Source organism: Rhamphochromis sp. 'chilingali', assembly GCF_963969265.1.
Source record: "Rhamphochromis sp. 'chilingali' genome assembly, chromosome: 7".
NCBI classification, from domain to species: domain Eukaryota; kingdom Metazoa; phylum Chordata; class Actinopteri; order Cichliformes; family Cichlidae; genus Rhamphochromis; species Rhamphochromis sp. 'chilingali'.
Genome location: NC_137934.1, coordinates 21,463,886 through 21,485,906, shown reverse-complemented (window position 1 = coordinate 21,485,906; position 22,021 = coordinate 21,463,886). Strand labels below are relative to the sequence as shown.

General features: G+C 43.4%; 1 protein-coding gene across 4 annotated transcripts; it reads left to right on the top strand.

Moving 5' to 3' along the window:
- The first annotated feature begins 284 nt into the window (after window positions 1-284).
- On the top strand, window positions 285-18,189 carry mdm1 (Mdm1 nuclear protein). Of its 4 annotated transcripts, none has more exons than XM_080887571.1 (16): window positions 285-611; window positions 1,082-1,181; window positions 1,276-1,359; window positions 1,795-1,935; window positions 2,081-2,175; window positions 2,255-2,395; window positions 3,375-3,536; window positions 4,578-4,681; window positions 4,755-4,842; window positions 10,932-11,158; window positions 11,234-11,413; window positions 12,104-12,186; window positions 13,052-13,113; window positions 13,191-13,437; window positions 17,488-17,550; window positions 17,638-18,189. In XM_080887571.1, the coding sequence occupies exons 1-16, from the start codon at window positions 594-596 to the stop codon at window positions 17,745-17,747; spliced, it is 1,905 nt and encodes a 634-aa protein (XP_080743697.1). In that variant the 5' UTR covers window positions 285-593; the 3' UTR covers window positions 17,748-18,189. The 4 variants fall into 4 exon arrangements, with proteins under 4 accessions (XP_080743697.1, XP_080743698.1, XP_080743695.1 ...); XM_080887569.1 differs by having other exon boundaries at window positions 287-611; window positions 1,276-1,407; window positions 17,638-18,181; XM_080887570.1 differs by having other exon boundaries at window positions 288-611; window positions 1,276-1,407; window positions 4,800-4,842; window positions 17,638-18,179.
- Window positions 18,190-22,021: the final 3,832 nt, after the last annotated feature.

Here is a 22,021-nt window from a genome sequence, read left to right as displayed (position 1 = left end):
TCTGTTACCCATTTATTAGACCTTCACATCTGAGCTACAGCTGTCCAGTTTTCTGTTTAGCCGTTTTGACGACTTTGAGCCACGTGATTGACAGGTCAGTACACGTGTTGAAATAATTACGTTATTTTAATTTGATGTTTACAAGCTGCAGGATTGTAAAATAAATATTAGGCAATATATTATTATACATAATTATATAATAAGTTAAAACATTTTTTATTTAAGTAAACTTCCGGTTTCGTAGACAGCGCTGTAGCATTTGTAACACATCCAAGTGCTTTAATGGTGGTTTTACCCTGTTTGGACCTCTGCCTTCATAAGATATCCCGGAGCAATATGTCGGTCCAGTGACGCACCGTCCTACGCCGCCCCGCTGTGGACGCGCCTGCGCACGACACTAAGCTGCCATGGCAACCGGGGTAGCTTGTTTCCGTGATTTAGTCCGAAGAGAGAAGCGGAGCCGGTCGTTAGCAGCATGTTGGTCAGGCTAGTTAGCTAGTTATAGCACATTAACCGACTAGTTAACGAGTTAACCTGTCGCGTGATGACAGAGGGGTGACTTCTCGCGGTGTCTGGAGAGCAGCAAGCGCGCCATGACCGTCCGATTCAAGGTAAACAACGCAACAGGTGTTAGCATTAGCAGCAGATGCTGCACAATGAGTTATCCTGACCCTCAGTCTGCATGTGATAGCAGAGGAGGGATTAATCTGGATTTAATCCGATGAAGTCAGACCATCCAAATCATTCAACACAATATACACCTCACTGCAACACCGAAAACACGTCGACCTGAAGCTGTTTCGCTTAAGAGTGCACCATATTACTGCTTTTATTTTGAAAGATGATTTTTCAGATAAAGACGTGAAGAACTGGCGCTGAACTGTTATAAACTGCAGAGTTTTATTTTGAAACTAACCGGTGGATGTAAGGACCTTAAATCTACCTGCACAGCAACAAGTTCCAATATTTATATTAAAAAATAATTAATCTATTGATGATTAATTGATCAGCAGTTTTTTCAATCATACCTTGTACCTGTTTCCATCCTGTGAGCCTTTGCACCTCTGTGTCTTTGTTGTAGAGTCAGACTGAGTATCAGAAGAGCTTTGGTGTTTCCCGCTCCAGAAATGCGTCTCCTCAGCGCTGCATGCCGTTGGCCGGTCTTCGCTCCGATGAGATGGGTAAGAAACACGAAACCACCACAATAAAACAAACACAAGCTGCACCTGAGCTCTGACATGAAGTGGTTGAACACATGAGATGTTCGTCTGTCAGGTGTCAGCAGGGAGCCGGGTCTTCAGCGCCTGAGGAGGCCTCTAGGCCCAGCTCAGTCCTCCACCTCTCTGCTCCATCCTCCAGGTGATGAGCAGCAGCACTCTCTGGCTCACAGAGCAGCGCCCTCTGCTGGTAGGAACCTCATGCTGCTGCTGCATAATGAAGGTGTATATGAAGTAGAAGAGGCTGCAGATCCAGCTTTGACATCCAGCTGTGGCACACGTGTCTTTAATGTGAGCGTCACACTGGAGTTCAAGGATGACTGCATTCAGTCACAAAGTCCTGTTTACCTTCATTGCTCTTTCTAACAGCCTCCACAAAGAGGCCAATTTGAACAGCAGGAGGAAAGCAGAAGTCGTTCACACTGTTCTCTGACTACAGATTAAGCCTGAAGTTTAGTTCATTTTGCTAAAACAGCTTTAACTAAAAGGTCAGACTCTCCAGGATGTTTCATTTGATCGTGTTTGTCTTATCAGTGAAAGAACGAGCCGGAAATTTTGATGATTCTCAAACTGCCAGGTTTTAGGAGCCACTCAGCCCACAGGAGGATGCCCTCCCCAGAGCCCAATCCACCAACAGCAAATCCCGGATCCCCCACAGAGCCGGAAACTCCAGCCGGACCACGACCTGCTGAGGAACCGGCAGCTGATGGAAAACCTGGTGAGTAAATACATGGAGCAGCAGCTACGTGATGACTGATTCAAATATCATAAAGCAAAGAGAAACTAAACCAGCTCCAGATGACCGACAGACCTTTAATGTTCTGAATGTTCAACACGCAGTTTCATGTTCTTTTTCTCCTCAGTGAAGCCCCGTCCCCTGCAGCCTGACAGCCAACCACAGCCCAGCCAGTCTGTGACAACAGCAGCTAACGGGCAGCCAGCGCCATCAGGGGCTGAGGTGAAGTCTGCAAAAACTGACAAATCCTCATTGTTTCTTTGAAGACTATCCAACAGCATGTCATGTTCTTGTCCTGTAGATTGATTATGCGCTGAGACAAAAGGTGGGGCTGAGATCAGGAGGTCAAAGGTCAGGAGGGAAACACTCAGAGTATCACAGACAATTTGGATGGAAGAAGCCAACAGCCGCTGCTGCTTCGCCCATACTGACTGCAGAGCAGGTGAGACCAGATGCACACCTAGGTTTGAGCTCCCACAGATCCAGGTGTGCTGCTGCAGAGCAGGCCCACCGACGGCTCATAAACCAAACATGCGGTGCTCCTCAGGTGTGACCTGGACGTTACCCTGAGGAGCCTTGTGTCCAGCACACTCCGATCAATAAAAACTGCCGAGTGCAAGAAAAATAAAAACTGTAAATATATTTCCAGTAAATTAGTTCGAGATCATAATTTCAAAGACAGTGAGTTTCATAAAAGTCTCAGCCAATCAGAGTCATTTTGTAGAGTTTCTAACATGCTGCATTTTTTGTCTTGTTTTTATTAGTCGTTAAATTTATGAAAGCATCTTATTTTTAAAAGTTGCAAAAGTTTATCATCTGTGTACAACTGTAAATAAAACACAGAAATAAAATAAATAGAAAAATTAAAGAAAAAGAGTAAAAAAGTTAATAGATAATATTAGGAATTATGCTTGTTTCTTTGTGGTGCATTTAATGATAAACGTACAGTTTTAGTGAGTCATTTGAAACAGTATCTAAATAAATGGAAGCATTCATAAAAGTAAAATATTCACATCAAAGAAATGAAATGAATTTCTATTCGTAAAGTTTTTTATTTCACAACCGGAACTGAAATAAAATTAAGTCACAAACATTCATTTCTGTAACATTTTCTGATCAGATCAGTCGCACATGAATGCCACAAAGTGCTGATACTGTGTAAATCAACTGTTTTGTATAGTTTTTTACTGTGGTAATCATATGTGGTTGTCACAGATTTTACCCTTTGATGAATATGCCACTGCTTACTCAGAGTTTCTGGGTGGTTTGATAGCACACTGTGTACTGCTGTGCACAGCAGGGGTCAGCACCGAGCTTTAAACACAGATACTGGGGCGCAGAGTGAAAGGTGGAAACGAGATGATCACACCTGTGGATGCTGTGGATCTTTTCATTGATTGATTATCACTTCTGCTCTCTAGGTGCTGCACTCCAGCAGCCGGTCTGTCCCGCCCTTCAAGATAAACCCTGTCTCCATGAAAACAGAGTATCAGTGCAGCTTCCAGGGTCTGGCGCCACCTGCTGGCCCCCGGCTTCGGAAACACCTGGAGGGTCAGAGAGTCCCGCTCTTCCAAACATACAAGGTACAGATGTGTGCAGATGTGAAGACCTACTTAGTGTAGTGAACTATGCCCTGAAAAGTCACATAGTATTTTGAAGGTCACACACCAACCTGATGGTCCTCTGCCTGAAGGTCAACAACCTAAACCTCTGCTTGGCACAGGCAGTGTGAAAGGTAGAGGCTCAGCTCGAGGCATCCTGATGCTGATTTCTGCACTTTATACTTTGGTTAATGGTGTGTTTGGATCCTCGAGTGTTTTTGGAAACCAAACCAGTTCATGTCTTTTTTTTCTGTCTTATATCTTTGAGTTTATATGTAATTCTGCAGTAGGAAGACTTTGCCCCACATTCATTTGCTGTTCTGCAGGCAAGACGATTCTTCTTTGTGTCCCGCCAAGCGTCAACCTCCAGGGCTGACTGGGTTAGATTTTATTGGTTTTGTGCAGGAGACTAGGAGAGAGAGAAGAGATGAGGAGTATGACAGACAGAGTTGCTGGCGAGGTGAAGAAGAGTGTCAGATAGGCAGATAAGACTCCATTACCAGTGTGTCACAGTTAAAAGCTCTGCTTTCAGAACAGAAGCGGGAGAAATGAGACCTGTGAGTGTCAGTTTCCAGGAAGTCTCGGGCCATAAATGAGCAGGAGTGGTCATGCAGAGCAGACTCCAGGTCAGTTAAAACAACCCTGAATGCATTCAGTGAGGTCGGCTCTGTGAAATTTTATGATTTCTGCATGTGACTCAAGCACAAAGACCTGTAAATGTGATTTTTTTTAAGATTTGAGTATAATGGCACTTTGTAATGGATGTATGTCAGACTAAGAAAGTCACTGTAAATAAGCAGAAAGCAGAGGTTGAGTTGAGGAAGGGACCAAGCAGAGCATTTTGACTGTGTACTCTATTTTCATATTTTTTAAAGCCTTTGTTCCCAGAGGCATTTATACCATTACTCATCTTTAAAGCCATTAATCAGTGATGGTGTAGGTTTAAGTGTAACACCTCTTTAAGCAAACAGCCACAGCTGCTGATGAGCTGCACACACACATCTGTTCTGTTTCAACCTACAGACCACCAGGAGGAGGAAGGAGGAGTCACAGAAGAAGCCCCGCCTCCAGCGGGATGCTCTTCAGAGAGATATGCCCCCTCCGCGCCAAGTGCGGAGAGGATACAGGTGTGTGTGTGTGTGTTGCTCATTTTTTGTGCTCATAAACTAATTCATTAAATCGTTTGTTTGTGTCTGGCAGGATGTTAACAGAGTATGAGTCGAGCTTTCGTTCTCCCCTCTGCAGGATCCCAGAGGGAGGCGGAGCCATGGACAGCGCTGCCCAACAGGTCAGGATCCGGCGAAGCCGTTCACAGTGCTCAGCCTGTTTCACACATATTAATTTATGTATAGTTATGCAGGTGGAGACGCTATCAGACACTGACCAGAGGTCATAGCAGAGCACAGAAGAGAGAGGTTCAAAGTTTGTTTCTTACCTGGTTATATGGAGGACCAAAACTGACAAAACCACAAATTTACAGAAATAAAGCCTACAAAATGACCCAATCACAGTGCCCATCCTCTAACAGTGGGCCCTCTGCTCACAGTGCAGCTCAACCTTCCTTCACAGAGAACACCAAAGCTTGTCGGGCCTCCAACGGTGCCTTGTTCTCTGCACTGAGAAGAGCTCATGTGACAGGTCTGAAAGTGTCTGGAGATGCCTGAAACCGTTCCCATTCATCTCTGTCTCCTTATCTTTCACACAACCTGTTAACTGATTTCCTGAGTCAGGGTCAGATTGGGTGCTTGCTCTGCACTGTTACACAGCTTCCCCTCACTCTGAATTTGACATTTTCCACCATCCAGCAGCGGACAAACACACCGGAGGATTTAAAATAACGTGTTTAACATTCAGTGTTTCAAACAGTATTTAACCATGTTTAACTGTAAGCCCCAGTCATCAGCATTGATCACTGATCACCCTCAATGCTGCCTGAACAGAGTGTGTGTTTTCCTGTTTTGTGTTTCTGTGTGCGTGCGTGTGTGTGTGTTTCTGTGTGCGTGTTTGCGTGTGTGTGTGTGTGTGTGTGTGTGTGTGTGTGTGTGTGTGTGTGTGTGTGTGTGTGTGTGTGTGTATGACTAAGTCTGACATGTTTCCCTGAAATGAAGCTCTGTGGTTTCACTGCTGACACTAGCACTCTGGTTTTCTATCAGCAACACACACACACACACACACACACACACACACACACACACACACACACACACACACACACAGGTATGCTCCTACCAGATGGATGGAAAGCGTTGTCACAGCAACATGAAACACTTTAAACTCTCCTGTTTCAACTGAATATTTCCTGAAGCTGTTCCTGCAGCTCCATCCATGCTGCTGCTTTGCTGCTCTTATAGTGAGCTCCTGCTTCCCCTGCAGAGAGCATCTGCTGCCTGATGGAGGCAGTGCCCAGAGTCTGTGGTGCAGCTGGCTTTTGGGCCGCTCCAGCTTTGGGTGTTGCTGGTCCATCAGCTACAGAGAAGAGTGAAGTTCTTTAAAGATCTGAAGTGAAAGTGAACGTGTCCACTGCAACCGCTGTCTCTATGTCTCATGCCGTCTTTTTAAATCTTTGACGTTTCATTCGAGCTTCTCCTGTTCCTCTTCAACCTTGCGGTAGCTATTTTGGCTTTTCCTACTCCTCAACCAATCAGCATTCAGCTTACACAGCGCAAGTGGGTTTCTGGAGAAAAGGCCTTTCTGCAGGCAAGTATCTACAAAAACACGCTGCACAAAGGCCTAACTGTTTGAAGGATGGGTGTGGAGTCCAGTGATAAAGCGTTTTCACCATCACCATCTTTTCTGCACACTTGCTGGCTAACTAGTTGTCAGTCAGAAGTTTGTCTGACACTTAAAAAGACCAAAACAACCGGAATTGACTTTATATTTGATTCCAGGGGCATCAGACTGATCTTTGCTCGTGGGCAGCATGCAGCCTAGTTTGATCTAAAGTGGGTCAGACCAGTTCCATTTATAAATGGAAATAACCCACGCACGACTACAGAGGTGCTTCAAGGTCAAAATGTACACCGATCTTACAGCGTCGGGCACATATTTCTGTCCCTTTCTTTAACATATGTATTGCATAACTGGCTGTAAACAGCAAGCATTTACAAAAGTCTTTTAATGTGGTTTGATTGTGAATTTCCGCCCTCTTAAAACCAGACCTCCACTCTTCACAGGAAACTTTGTGAAGTAGCATTCAGGAGTATATTTTTGAGGGTTTTGTCTAATAAAGTCAGTAGAAGATTAAAGCTACCTGTGCTGCAGATTCTTTCACACAGAAACAGCTGCTCAGTGAAAATAAGATCAGTGAATCTGTGGGAGGTGTAACCATCTGGTTAAGCTTTCCAAGCCTGCGGTGGCCTTCAAAAACTTCCAGTGTGTGCAGGGAAGTTGTCGGCTGGCGTCACAAGCTGTGAATTCATCAGGGCGACAGTTGTCAGAGAGAGGTGCAGCGTCAGGCTTACTGGTGCTGGGTTGCTCGGTTAGGTTCAGACTGGAAACATTCTGAGGTTTCAGAATAGGGTCAGGGTTATCCAGGGTTGGGCTGGGGTCAGGGTTGGGTGACTTTTTACAAGAATCTACTGTGACACATTACACAATCAGAGCAGATCAGCATCTTTATTAGCAGCTTCATTGTTAACTTTTGATCCCAGCATGATCTGAGAAAGGCGGAAGAACTTTTGAGCAAATGCACATTTGGTTGCGCAAACCTTTAAATCATTTCCCATAAATCTGCAGGAAACTTGTTGTTCAGCACTTCCCTCCTGCTCACTCATTAATTTGCTAATGTGCCAATCACGTGCACCAACCAACACACTTTCTACGAATTTGTGTTGTCTTTTGATCCACTCTATTCCGATTATTCACACATGCTCTTGTTGCCTCATCATGTTGCTGCGTTCCAAGTAACTTGGGCATGATTGGACTGCAGCATTCACTGTCGAATCTGTCAGGCTGCACAATATAGTCAACATGCAAGTATTTAAATTTGTCATCTTTGTATAACTTTTAGGACAGAAGGGTTCATTGGAGCACATACAGATCTGGAAATGTTTGGACTGCTGACAGAGTTTTCTGAGTTTTTATTATACCTCTCAGAGCACATATGAAACAATCAGCTGAAGCTGAAGTGCAGATTTATCAGATTTCATGTCTCTAAAAAGGCTCAAAAGATGTGGAGGGTCTCAGGATCAGTGGATGCAGTATGAGCCAACAAAAGAGGACACCACACTGAACATGTGCCTCTGTAAAGTTTAGCAGTGAATGAAAGGGACTCAGGCATGGCATGACCCTATGTAGTTTGAGCTCCTCTTTGTACTCAGATTGCAAACTGTAGAATTTTTTGAGGGTCTAATGTTGTTGGTAGTCAAAGACAGCAGAGGGGGATGGTCTTAGGATCCTTTACATGAAAAAAACTCTTCAGAATGTAACACTGTCAAGCTTTAGGTATAATAGTTCAAGACTCTTTGAGAGGTACCAAAGTCACTAATGGTTATTTCTATACGTTGTTGAATTTGTTTGGGATCCAGTGGTTCCTGGTCAGTCTTGTTGCTTTAACCTCGTCCTGTGTAGAAACACCTTGATAACAGTGTATTTGACATCAACAAGAAAAGTCAGGAGGTGCTAAATCATTAGGAAGCTGCCTCAGGCAACCCTGACGCTCTAAAGGCAGTCTGGTGAGTAACTGCTGGACTGAAATTATCTTCAGCCAGTCTTAATGTAAATGTATAAAGTGTATTAAGAAATATTGTTGTAGCTGCTGCTTTTGTTGGAGCTCCTTTAGAGTGACAATTAGAAAGTTCTTTCCTAACAGGGAATATTTTTGACATAATTTTTGCATCCGTCTTCAAAACCTTTTGCTTTATCCCTGCCTTTATCCCACTGTGCAGATGCTATAGAAAGGACTGATGATGTGACATGATGCATTTCTTGCTTATTGCCTTTTTTAGAAGGCAGGATAAAGCTGCCGAGGCTTTGGCTGCTTACGGTTACTGCTCAGACTTAAAGATCATTTGTGGTCGATTGTATGCTGTCACGGAAGTATCTGTCCGTGCTGTTTAAAGCTGTGGTTCTTGTTTGATAGCTGTGGTGTGTCAGCACTACACCACAGGAGTTCAGGGATACAGAAGCTTCCACTAAGACTTTAACTGATGTGTTCCAGTTAGGATATTAACACCAAACACCGTTACAGTCAGTGAAGACTACCTGACTACCTGACAGTCACAGCTGAGACAGTAACTACGCGCTGTGGTCACAAACAGCTGCAGTTTTCTGCTAAACACACAATGCTGTATCTCAGCCTTTTTATGTGGTCACAGACAATGGAAACTTTACTTCAAGTAAACAGAGAAATTATCCAGAAAAAAGAAATCCCCCTCTGTGACCATAAGGGGGTTTCATAGCATTCCTATGCAAACTTCAGAGTAAAGAAAACAATGTACAATGGCAGCAATGTTAAAAGTTCATCAAATTAATCTTGTTAAATTAATTAACCCAGTTAACATCCTTGAGGTCACCAGGAACCTGTCAAGTGTTACAGTTAAGTTTTGTTTTAGCTGCATGCTAAATTAGCACATTTTTAAAAACTAGATATTAACATTTATTTCAACTTTAACGTTTTCTGCTTAAAGCGTTTCCATATGCGTGTTCAAAGCCTTGCAGAAATGGCTGGAAGTGAACCCTAACCCTAGATAGGTTGGCGGTGACCTATGTGTGTGGAAGTTAAGTTGAAACCACTCCACTCTGGTGTTTTTTACTTTTCAGTGGCATAGAAATATGGGCTCAAATTGTGGTCATAAATATTTTGTACTTGTTTGTAAAAAATATTTACACAAGTTGCAATTTTTTTTTTTTCGTTAAGGTCTGCTTACAGATACAAAGCAAAATACTATGTGTAAAACTCTGCGCTCAAGTTCCCTGGCTGTGTGTGACTTTCAACTTGCAAGCACAAATTTTGACCCAATTTTTCTTCCTTTCAGCTGATTGTGATTGACATGACATTGACCAAACTTAACAATTCAATCAGAGAACAGATGGATTTGGCTGTTGGTGGAGTGCTTTCCTGAGCTTCAGGTCCTGGAAGGGTAATACAGTTTAAATCTGGAGGATCTCTATATTAATACAGTGGTCCCTCGTTTATCGCAGGAGTTAGGCTCTAAAAATAATCTGTGGTAGAAAGTGCTTTGAGCACGGAGCATTGAGTTGAAAGGCACTATAATAATAATATTAATAATGGATTGCATTTATATAGTGCTTTTCGAGACCCTCAAAGCGCTTTACAATTCCACTATTCATTCACTCTCACATTCACACACTGGTGAACTATGTAAGTACCAGCCCATTTACCATTCATGTCTGGATTATATCATCTTTATTTTGATTTTTGAAAGTGGATGAAGTCATGGGAAGAAAAGTGCACCACAGTTTGGTCGTTTCCTCTGAGTGTCTGACCTCTCAGGACGTTACAGAAGAGTTCCACACCGACAGCCTCAACCTGGAGGATGAATCCCAGTGAAACAATCACAACCATTTTCCTGGTCTCGCTCCTCACCTGATCTTCTGCTTTCAGTATTAGATAATGTAAATTTTTCTACTGAAAACTTCTAGATTGAAGTAGAAATGAGAAAGTGCAATAGCAGATAATAATAGTTACAGCAGTGATAGGGTAGGAGAGGGGCAGTACTGATTGTCTTATTCAGGAGTCTGCCCTTGATTTCAGACCACTGTAGCATATACTGAAGGGCAGAAGTTTGGGTAGGCGATGTTATGGACACTCCCTACAATCCTGTAGGTGTAAATGTCCTGTAGTGACGTCAAGGCTGCTCCTGAGATGTACTGAGCTGCAGGAGATAAGTCTTCCTGTTCTGAAGCTGCACTGTGACTGAGGTAGCGACTGCACATCTGTAAACGTTGCTAAGGACTTTGGCCGATATTCCAAATTTCTTCAGCAAAGTTAAGTCTGTGCTGTGATTTCTTTAGAAGCTGCTGGATGCTGCAAGACCAGGTGAGATCACACATGTACATGCCTTGATCTTATCTGCACTTAGAGAAAGGTTATTTTCCACCTGGCCTCCAGTCTTGCCTCATCTCTGCACAATGACTGTATTGTCATCCGCAAACTTCATAATGCTGGTGTCAGACTCACCGCGCACACAGTGTTTACAGTTCTGATACTCATACAGTTTCTGACCGACTGGCGTCTGTGGCCAGTTATCTGAAGTTCATTTAGATAATGCTTTAAAACAGCTATCCAACTAAGTTCTTACGGGAATTCAGTTACAGTCTTAACCTCCATGAGCTGCTTATTACAGCCAGCAAAAAATGTCTGGAAATAAAGACTTCTTCCTTAGAAGGTGGGATGATCCATTTATTTGTTTCCAGGTGAAGGAGTTGAGGCAGAAGGCGTTGTTGTATCGTCATCGCGCCTGGGGGACCAACTTTTCCAGAGACCATCTGAGCCAGCTGGTATCCGAACACAATGTTCTGTGGGAGCCGACGGACACTACGGTCTCAGCTAATGACCCTGCCTCCCCTTGCTTTCCCCCCGACTCCTCACCTGACCGCCACAGCTACAGCACTTCCTGTGTGGAGCCCCTGGACCTGGCTAGGTGAGAGATGCAGCTGGTTAGAAGTAAAAGAAAGAACTGAACGCTGCTCTGTGCTGATTTCTGTCGTCTGTTCAGTCACTCCAGTAAGAGATCCTCCATCGCAGGCTCAGAAACACAGCAAATGAGCAAGGACACACGAATAAAAAAACAAGCCGTACCGGGACCTCCTGCTGAACGCCGTACAGCCTGGGGGGAAGAAGAAAAAGAAGATGAAGAAGAAGAGGAAAAACAGGAAGAAGAAGAAACTACAGATGAGTGAGTTTCCTCTTTACAGTCTCTCTTTTCTCTCACTGTTCTCTGTGAAAGGATAGCGGAGTAATGGAGGGACTGTCTCTACTGGATTTGACAGATAATCTCAGGAGTTTATTGATAAAAAATGAGAAAAAAATAGAAGAAGAAATTATTTTAAAAGGTCAGATTGAAGTTTGAGTTATCCAGAAAAATAAAGGAAATAAGCCTGATGAGGCTGGTGACAAATGAAAGGAAAAACCAGGATAAACTGTCAGAGATCCTGGATACTCGTCTGTTTTTTTTCCCTTCAATCTGTCACCTCTCTGTAGATGAGAACACACTACAGCCAATCAAATGCAGCACCAAGGAATGACATCATCAATCATAAAGACCAGGACAGACCCACAGGTTAGATGAGGTCTGCTGCAGCTGGTTTAAAGGTTCAGTCGTCTGCTAGCATTAGCTGGTTACTTCACATGAAACCGACGTGACGTCTGAGAGGAGACAGAAGGGCCTCGATTCAGCTCCATTTCTGCTGAAGAAAACAGTGACTCAAAAGTTTGACACTCAGATCAAAGCAGCCTCGCTCATTCTCAGGAACTGTGTGTGTGTGTGTGTGTGTGTGTGTGTGTGTGTGTGTGTGTGTGTGTGTGTGTGTGTGTGTGTGTGTGTGTGTGTGTGTGTGTGTGTGTGCGCGCGCGCGCGCGCGCATAGAGAGGAAGGAAGGCTGCCAACTCCCGAGATAAAAATGAAGCCGGTTCAGAGGACTCATCACGACCTGACCACCCCTGCTGCTGGTATGCAGACATCTTTCCTTCACATTAGATAGATAAATTTCATATTTAATAAGTAAATAGATGCAGTGTAACCTGTAACATTAAGCTGGTTCGAGTCGAGTTCGAGTTCTGTGACCTAATCACATTTAATCTGGCATCAACTGCATGCAGGTTAAAAAGGTTTTTTACCAGATCTTAAACCCACTGGCTCCTATCTGAGCTTTTTATTTGCTTTTTAAGTGTTTGAGGTCCAAGTCGTCAGGAATCCAACACCAACCCTACCAGTTGTAGAAAAGCAGAGTGGTCATGTTTTGTCTCCCGATTGCCAAGACCTGGGAGAAGAATATTAACTAAACTGAAATTACACATTCTGAATGGATTGAAGTTCATCGGAATCCATGAGGAAAGACCAACACGTAAAAAAAAACTCTGATATCTGTCAGCTGTAATTCTCATTCTTTTATCCCAAAGACTTATGCATATTCCCATTACTTACTTTGACATTTATCTTTTGTTCTACTGATGGATTTTATTATTAAACATGACCAATGTTTCAGGTAATGAAGTCAAGTAGTCAGTGTGAGCCAGAAGCTCAGTTTATCACAGTTTTTTTTTTTGCTTTTAGGGCTGTGTGATGTCAAAGAGCCTATATACGAAGGGCTTACCAATCAGAAGAGTGTGTTAAAGGGAGAGGAGCTAAAACAGAATTTGTCAGACAGAGAATGAACTGAGGGTCCGCACTAAGGCCCTGTGTAAGATAAAGAAGGATTATTGTGATCTGTGAATCATGCAAAGCCACGCTGGTAGAGTCATAAATAAATTGGTGTAAATGAGCAGATGTTACTGCCAGCACATAAATACATTAATGCCTGTGATTGTCCTGCAGGAGGCGCTATATTGGTTGGGAAACTGAGGAGCACTGATGGCTCTTCTCCACTCAAACATCAGGTAGTGATGAAAGTATAGATCATCTGAACTTAAATGATATCGGCTTGTGACACTGATGTGATTCTTTCTGTGTTCAGAGATGTGGGTCGGCTGTTTCCATGGCAGCAGGGTCAGAAACACCAGCCAAACGTAAGGAAGCGTGGTCAGACAATATCGCTGTCTCCTATAGCCCAGCCCATGACCACAAATCAGCCTCCAGCCCTTCGTTTAGACCAATCAGGATGAAGCAAACACTTTCACCTGCTGCAGCGCCACCGCCTCTTGTCCCGGCCCCGCTGCATGGTTTCCAGGGCACCCTGAGACACCCAGACTTTCAGCACAACGGTGAGCATCAGAACTGGAATTAAGGCACTTGATTGGGCTGTGCAGTGGTGTGGAAAGACCTGGAGAAAGCCACCAGTTCTGTTACTGAGCAGTTAGAACAGATTTAAAGTACAAGCTCATCAGCAGGCAGGATTGCTCTAAATAAGGTGTCATTTTATATAAACTGCCTCTAAGTTTTGATTGGTCACTCAGTCTATTAGTATTCCTGCAGCCTATCAGGATCAAGTTGTGTTAAAGGGTTGGAAGTGGCCTCCAAAACCGTGTTAGGATTAGAGATCATCGTCTTCTTCAGACCTCTTGCCATGTTCTTATCCCCTCAGCAAGCGGATGAGACCTCAGACCTTCATACATACGATTCATAAACTGTTCATAGTTCAGTGAGGAGTGATCATTTGGAAGAGTTCAACTTGATTTATCTCACAACAGAATTTAGTAATAAACTCTCCAGTGGTTAGACCAGGGTGAAGAAGAGATGGGGAGGGAGGTCTCAGTCTGACAGGCAGACTGATAGAAGAGTGCTGAGATTGAAAGCATGAAGGCTCATTGGCTCACAGAATGTGAGGGAGACAATGATTAGACTAAACCAATGATGTCACCATTAAGTTTGGCAGTATGGGAAAAAGAAGAATAGACTAGCAGCTGAATAGCCAAGTGAGCAGGGAGGTGAGGGATTACAGGTCTTCCTTCATGAAATTACACATAAGGTTAATCATTAGAGACTGTAAATTAAAGATGGAGTCTCCACTTTGGAGATTTAAATGTAGCATTCTGGCTACCACGTTGTTGTTCTCTGTAGCTGCAAGTGACTGTGTTTGAGCAACAGGTTGGAGTGCTAAGCCAATAATTAATGCTGGCTAGTTAGCATAGACTTACTCATCAAAACTGGAGCTCCGAGTTCTTGGACGATCTTTTGGCACAGTTACAATACAGCAGTCATATTATTGGTCAGATAATTGTATTAAAAATAATACAAAAAACATCAACAGCACAAACATGGTCTAGAGGTAGAGTTCAGTGACTCCAGTTAGATGAGGTGAAGTCTAGCAGACAGCTAGCACCTTTCAATCAATAAAATACATGCCAGTCAAAGAGGCCAATATAATAGTAATAATAATAATAATATAATTAAAAAAATAAAATAAAATATATATATATATATATATATATATATATATATATATATATATATATATATATATATATATATCTATATATAATAATACAGACTGTAGGCCTTCAATTCAACCGGGGTAAGCTAAATAAAGGTTCAGCTCCTGTGGATCTGTTATGAAAGAAGACAATAGTTACAGAGATAAAACAGTGTTTGTATCAGGCTGTGAACATGTTTATTTCTGCTGTAAACAGATTTTTATCATGTGAGCCTGTGTTGACTGACTGACTGACTGCTGGAGCCTCAAGAGGAGTTGGAGGAACTACATGCTTTGGCAGTTTTTGAGTAAACATGAAAAGTGTTACATTTAATGTGGAGAGCGTGGTGTAACACTGGCACACTTTTATGAATTACTCCTCAGTCCTGATTACTTGTATGCATGTAGTCCTTACTACATGCATTACTGACTATATTAATTTCTGTGTGGATAACACCGTACCTACCAGGACTGTACGGTGTTTCTCCAACAACAAACCTTGGATTACCCCAGAAATTAAAGCTGTCCTCAAGCAGAAGAGGAGGGCCTTCAAATCCAAAGACAAAGAGGAGTTGAAAAGGGTGCAGAGAGAGTTGAGGGGACTGATAAGGAATGGGAAGGACAGCTACAGGCAGAAGATGGAGAACCAGCTTCAGCAAAACAACGTTGGTGAAGTCTGGAGAGGCCTCAGAACCATCTCAGGCCACAAACAGCAGAACTCTCTGCCTGGGAGGGATGTGAGGTGGGCAAATGAACTGAATCATTTCTTCAACAGATTTGATTCAGCCATGAGGCAGTCTACAACATCGGCTGCAGACTCACCCACCCCCACTGCTGCTGTTCCACCTCAGACACTTCACACCTCCTCTATTCACCCTGCTCACTCCTCCCCACCCCCAACAACAGCATCCAATACACACTCAACACAAGGCTCCAGCCTGTCTCTCTCAACCACCCAGGTTAGGAGGGAACTGAGGAGGATTAATGGCAAGAAGGCAGCGGGCCCAGATGGCATCAGCTCGAGGGTCGTCAGGTCCTGCGCGGACCAACTGTGTGGGGTGATGGAGCACCTCTTCAACCTGAGCCTGAGGTTGGGAAGAGTCCCACAGCTCTGGAAAACCTCCTGTGTTGTACCAGTGCCAAAGACTTCACGCCCCAAGGACCTCAACAGCTACAGGCCGGTGGCTCTGACATCCCACCTGATGAAGACCCTGGAGCGGTTGGTCCTGGCTCAGCTTCAGCGCCTAACAAGCTCATCACTGGACCCACTTCAGTTTGCCTACCAGCCTGGCATTGGAGCGGATGATGCCGTCATTCACCTCCTACATCGTTCCCTCGCTCACCTGGAGACCGCTGGAAGCACTGTGAGAATCATGTTCTTTGATTTCTCCAGTGCCTTCAACACTATTCTTCCCTCGGTTCTGAAGGACAAGCTGGTGAACTCTGGAGTGGACCATCACCTCACTACCTGGATCCTGGACTACCTCACCGACCGACCACAGTATGTGAGGACTCAGGGCTGTGTGTCGGACAGGGTCGTCTGCAGTACGGGGGCCCCACAGGGAACGGTTCTGGCTCCGTTCCTCTTCACCATCTACACTGCAGACTTCTCCCACAATTCCACCCAGTGCTTCCTGCAGAAGTTCTCTGATGACTCTGCAATAGTCGGCCTCATCACTGATGGGGACGACAAGGAGTACAGAGGACTGACTCAAGACTTTGTGGACTGGTGCCAGCTGAACTACCTCCAGATCAACGCCAGTAAAACCAAGGAGCTGGTGGTAGACTTCCGCAGGCACAAGCATTCTCCACTGCAACCACTGAACATCCAGGGTATGGACATTGAGGCTGTGGACAGCTACAGGTACCTTGGTGTTCATCTGAACAACAGACTGGACTGGACTCATAACTCAGACGCCCTCTACAGGAAAGGGCAGAGCAGGTTGTACCTGCTGCGGAGACTCAGGTCGTTTGGGGTGGAGGGCCCACTCCTGAAGACCTTCTATGACTCTGTGGTGGCTTCTGCTATCTTTTATGGTGTGGTCTGCTGGGGCGGCAGCATCTCTGCTGGGGACAGGAAGAGACTGAACAGGGTGATCCGAAGGGCCAGCTCTGTTCTAGGATGCCCTCTGGACCCAGTGGAGGTGGTGAGTGACAGGAGAACGGCGGCTAAGCTGTCATCCCTGTTGGACAACGTCTCCCACCCCATGCAGCAGACTGTGACAGCACTGAGCAGCTCCTTCAGTGGGAGACTGCGGCACCCACGGTGTGGGACGGAGAGATTTCGCAGGTCTTTCCTCCCCACTGCTGTCAGACTCCACAACAAAGACTTTAACTGAACAAACACACACATCCACACATGTGCAATAACACTAAGTGCAATAATCCTTTCTGGCATCGTTGTATTTTTACTCAGTTGTATATAGCATTCGTATTCTATTTTTATCTTATTGTATATTTTTATTCTATTTTATTCTACTGTATATAGTATATTATTTTATTCTATTCTGTACAGCTGTGTACTGTATTTATTCTTATTGTATTCTAATTTTTGCGTCATAACTTTTGCACTGTCCACTTCCTGCTGTGACAAAACAAATTTCCCACGTGTGGGACTAATAAAGGTTATCTTATCTTATCTTATCTTATCTTATTATACAAGCAGCTCCTCCTGCTGCAGGCAGGCGGATGGCCTGGCCTTCCCCTCCGCTCCTCACTTCCTTCTCATTTTCTTTTCAGATTTCATTTTTCTCAACAGCTCGGATTTCATATTGAGACCTGAACACAGGGAAAGATAGTGTACCACAGGAGGCAATCTGTGTGTGTGTGTGTGTGTGTGTGTGTGTGTGTGTGTCTTTGCTAGCGACTGATCAATGAATCTGGTTGTTGTGCATGTTCTTAGGTGAGCTGGGGTTGAGGTTCAGGGAGCGTCCGTGTCCGGGCGGAGGCTGTGGCTCAGACGAAGGTGAACCAAATGTCTTTTAAGATAAACTCCTTCTAATTAAAATGACAATTATTTGACTTTTTTTTTCTTTTTGCATCTGTTACCCAGACGACAGGGTCTCTGTGCTGTCATGGCGCTCTGGAGCCTCCTGCTCCATGGCGTCTGCCGTTCTGGAGCGCGCTCAGAAGAGACGGGAGGACTTCTGGGGGAAGAGATGACCCAGCATGTTTTTTAATGTAGTCAGGATGAGGTTTTTATAGATTAATTTAAATAAGAGCGATAATCGTGTGTTTTATTGATTTTACTGTAATCCTTTGACCTTTGAGAGAAATACAAATGAAAATGATAATACACTGACTCAATTTTGTTTCCTTTTACTCGACTTTCCTTAAAACTCCAGGACTTTAAAACCTTTGAAAAAATGTAGACATGTTGGTGTGAAACAGGCATGAATTCTTCCTCAGGTTTTGAGGGAATGAGGTCAGACCGGTCAGTCGGACAAAAGTTTCCACCAAAGTCGTGACAGTGACACACTTTGAAGGGACACACAGCGACAGCTTATTTTAGTTCCTTATGAACACAACTGTACATAGATTCAATATAATTGAGTTCAATTTTATTTACATAGCGCCAAATCACAAACAAAAGTTGTGCTTTTTATTTTAAGGTAAAAACCTACAATAACACAGAGAATTTTATTTTTTTGTTTCATGTTTTGTTACTAATAATAAAGCTAAAAACATGAAGTTTCTTTTGAGGTTGGCATGAAAAAGGTTCCTATGAATCAATCATGTTGCTTTGTTTCCTACAGGTCAAATGTCTGATTTTATATTAGTCACTTTCATTAAACCAGGAAAGAACAGAAAAATTCCTGAAAACCTTTTTTTTTTTCCACACCTAGTGTCTCTTCTTTAATGGTCTGTTCCTCTGTAAGCATTGAGGTGATGTCACCCTGGGAGGAAAAGCAAATATTTAAATCACTTCCTTCAGTCAGAGAGGATACAATACCGAGCAGCTTGCTTTGTACAAACACAATGGATATACCAAAACATCAAACAAGCGAATAGCAGCTACTGAATTCCCCTCATAACAATGTACAGCACAGAGCAAACAATGTAAAGCTGAAGGAGCGTGTGGGCGTTAGCTCTCCTGCGATGTCATCATACTTTGTGAAAGTCCTGCACAGAGGAAAAATAACCTGCATGGTGGGTAATTTTTCCTCTAGATCAGATTAGAGCATTTTTCCCTTTTTACTCATTGGGTCACTGGGTAAGATTTAAATAAAAAGTGATCCAATAAAAAAACCCAAAAAAACACAATATATATTTTCCAGCCACTTTATTAGGTGAACCTAAAAAAATCTTAATTGTCTCATTTAGGCATGTAGAGATGAGTTCAAACTGAGCATTGGCATGAGGAAGAAAGTGGCTTGGTTGGTGGTGTCATACGCACAGGTCTCAGTGATCTGCTGGGATTTTCCTACATGACCATCTGTAGTGCTTACAGAGTAAGGCCTGAAAAAGGGAAAAATATCAGCAGCAGTTCCCTGGGAGAAAATGCCTTGCTGATGTCAGAGGTCATTAGAGAAGCAGCAGCAGAGACCACATCCGTTGGCGAAGATCACCCTGCAGGGCTCCCTTGTCACTGACAAATCAATACCATAGGAGCATGCCGTCTCTCATGGCTTTTGGTTGCTTAACCTCTAATTTGTGAAGTTCCAAACATGGAACTTGAAATTAGATTTGATGTCATGGCGTCTGCATCCATCAGTGTGTGAAAAGTTACGCTGCGACACTGAGACGTGTGGCATGAACAGCATGAAAGGGTGGGTACATCCTGCTGTATATACAGGGAGTGCAGAATTATTAGGCAAATGAGTATTTTGTCCACATCATCCTCTTCATGCATGTTGTCTTACTCCAAGCTTTATAGGCTCGAAAGCCTACTACCAATTAAGCATATTAGGTGATGTGCATCTCTGTAATGAGAAGGGGTGTGGTCTAATGACATCAACACCCTATATCAGGTGTGCATAATTATTAGGCAACGTCCTTTCCTTTGGCAAGATGGGTCAAAAGAAGGACTTGACAGGCACAGAAAAGTCAAAAATAGTGAGATATCTTGCAGAGGGATGCAGCAGTCTCAAAATTGCAAAGCTTCTGAAGCGTGATCATCGAACAATCAAGCGTTTCATTCAAAATAGTCAACAGGGTCGCAAGAAGCGTGTGGAAAAACCAAGGCGCAAAATAACTGCCCATGAACTGAGAAAAGTCAAGCGTGCAGCTGCCAAGATGCCACTTGCCACCAGTTTGGCCATATTTCAGAGCTGCAACATCACTGGAGTGCCCAAAAGCACAAGGTGTGCAATACTCAGAGACATGGCCAAGGTAAGAAAGGCTGAAAGACGACCACCACTGAACAAGACACACAAGCTGAAACGTCAAGACTGGGCCAAGAAATATCTCAAGACTGGTTTTTCTAAGGTTTTATGGACTGATGAAATGAGAGTGAGTCTTGATGGGCCAGATGGATGGGCCCGTGGCTGGATTGGTAAAGGGCAGAGAGCTCCAGTCCGACTCAGACGCCAGCAAGGTGGAGGTGGAGTACTGGTTTGGGCTGGTATCATCAAAGATGAGCCTATGAGGCCTTTTCGGGTTGAGGATGGAGTCAAGCTCAACTCCCAGTCCTACTGCCAGTTTCTGGAAGACACCTTCTTCAAGCAGTGGTACAGGAAGAAGTCTGCATCCTTCAAGAAAAGCATGATTTCCATGCAGGACAATGCTCCATCACACGCGTCCAAGTACTCCACAGCGTGGCTGGCAAGAAAGGGTATAAAAGAAGAAAAACTAATGACATGGCCACCTTGTTCACCTGATCTGGACCCCATTGAGAACCTGTGGTGCATCATCAAATGTGAGATTTACAAGGAGGGAAAACAGTACACCTCTCTGAACAGTGTCTGGGAGGCTGTGGTTGCTGCTGCACGCAATGTTGATGGTGAACAGATCAAAACACTGACAGAATCCATGGATGGCAGGCTTTTGAGTGTCCTTGCAAAGAAAGGTGGCTATATTGGTCGCTGATTTGTTTTTGTTTTGTTTTTGAATGTCAGAAATGTATATTTGTGAATGTGGAGATGTTATATTGGTTTCACTGGTAAAAATAAATGATTGAAATGGGTATATATTTGTTTTTTGTTAAGTTGCCTAATAATTATGCACAGTAATAGTCACCTGCACACACAGATATCCCCCTAAAATAGCTAAAACTAAAAACAAACTAGAAACTACTTCCAAAAACATTCAGCTTTGATATTAATGAGTTTTTTGGGTTCATTGAGAACATGGTTGTTGTTCAATAATAAAATTATTCCTCAAAAATACAACTTGCCTAATAATTCTGCACTCCCTGTAGGTCCATTCCTTTAAGAACAAAATACATCTTTTCTGTGCTATAAATTGCTTGATACGATATGAATTGATATGAGTAGTTAGGAAAGCTTTTTTTTCAAATGATGACAAACAGCAAATGCAGATTTTTAGAATAAATGCAGCTTCTGGAGCAGCTTCCTTGGTTATTTTTAAATGCATAGAAAAATCCTGTTTGGATCCTTGGACTTGTATCAAAACTCCCAGCAGTTCTGCTGAGATGTCATTCACTTCGAACGCGATTGTGTTTGCAGTTTTGCAAAAAAAAAGAAAACATGTTGCAACAGGTCAAAATTGTTATGTAAGGCTGATGCAGTGCCTCATCTGATGCACAGCTCCTCTATTTCACAACAAACTCAGCAGCTATCAGAGGAAAATGCTGAAGGTAAAAACAGAAAAATATTACTTTTGTTACTGTTATAAAAGTCTTAAATTGTCAACAGATGACTGATACACTCAGCACCTTTGTGTTAGCTGCAAGTCTTAATACCATCATCGGTTTTGGAGGCATTCTCACACCCACGGCCAACAAAATAAAAGAAACCAGATAAAGGAGCAGGCCACTTGATCCCTCATGTCAAAGACGGAAAATATAACATCCCAGAATTCAGTAAGCGCTGAGGGGAACTGGGTGTTGGCATCTATCACATGACCCAAGGTCATTATTCAACCACTGGAAGAAGGCATGATTACAATATCCTTGATCTGGAGCTAGATTGTGGAGCAGTGTCTCACTGATACAGAGACACAGCCAATGTTAATGGTCCAGTGTGTCATGGAGTCCCCCAGGGATAGACTCAGGGGCCCTTTTTATTCTCTCCGATTTACTTGTTTATTTATAAGCTTCCCTTGGGGATATCGTTTGCAAACATGGATGTGCAGGTAATATTCTCTTTCACACCCTGAGAAAGGATGTTGTTAATCTGTTGCATAATAATGGTCTAAAGCATGCTGTCATCAAATTTCCACCAAATGTAGCACAAAACGTGACCTACTTTTCAAAGGAAATGTTTAAAATAAAAAAATGTTTATTGCCTACTTAAGCTGGTGGTGCAATTTCCATT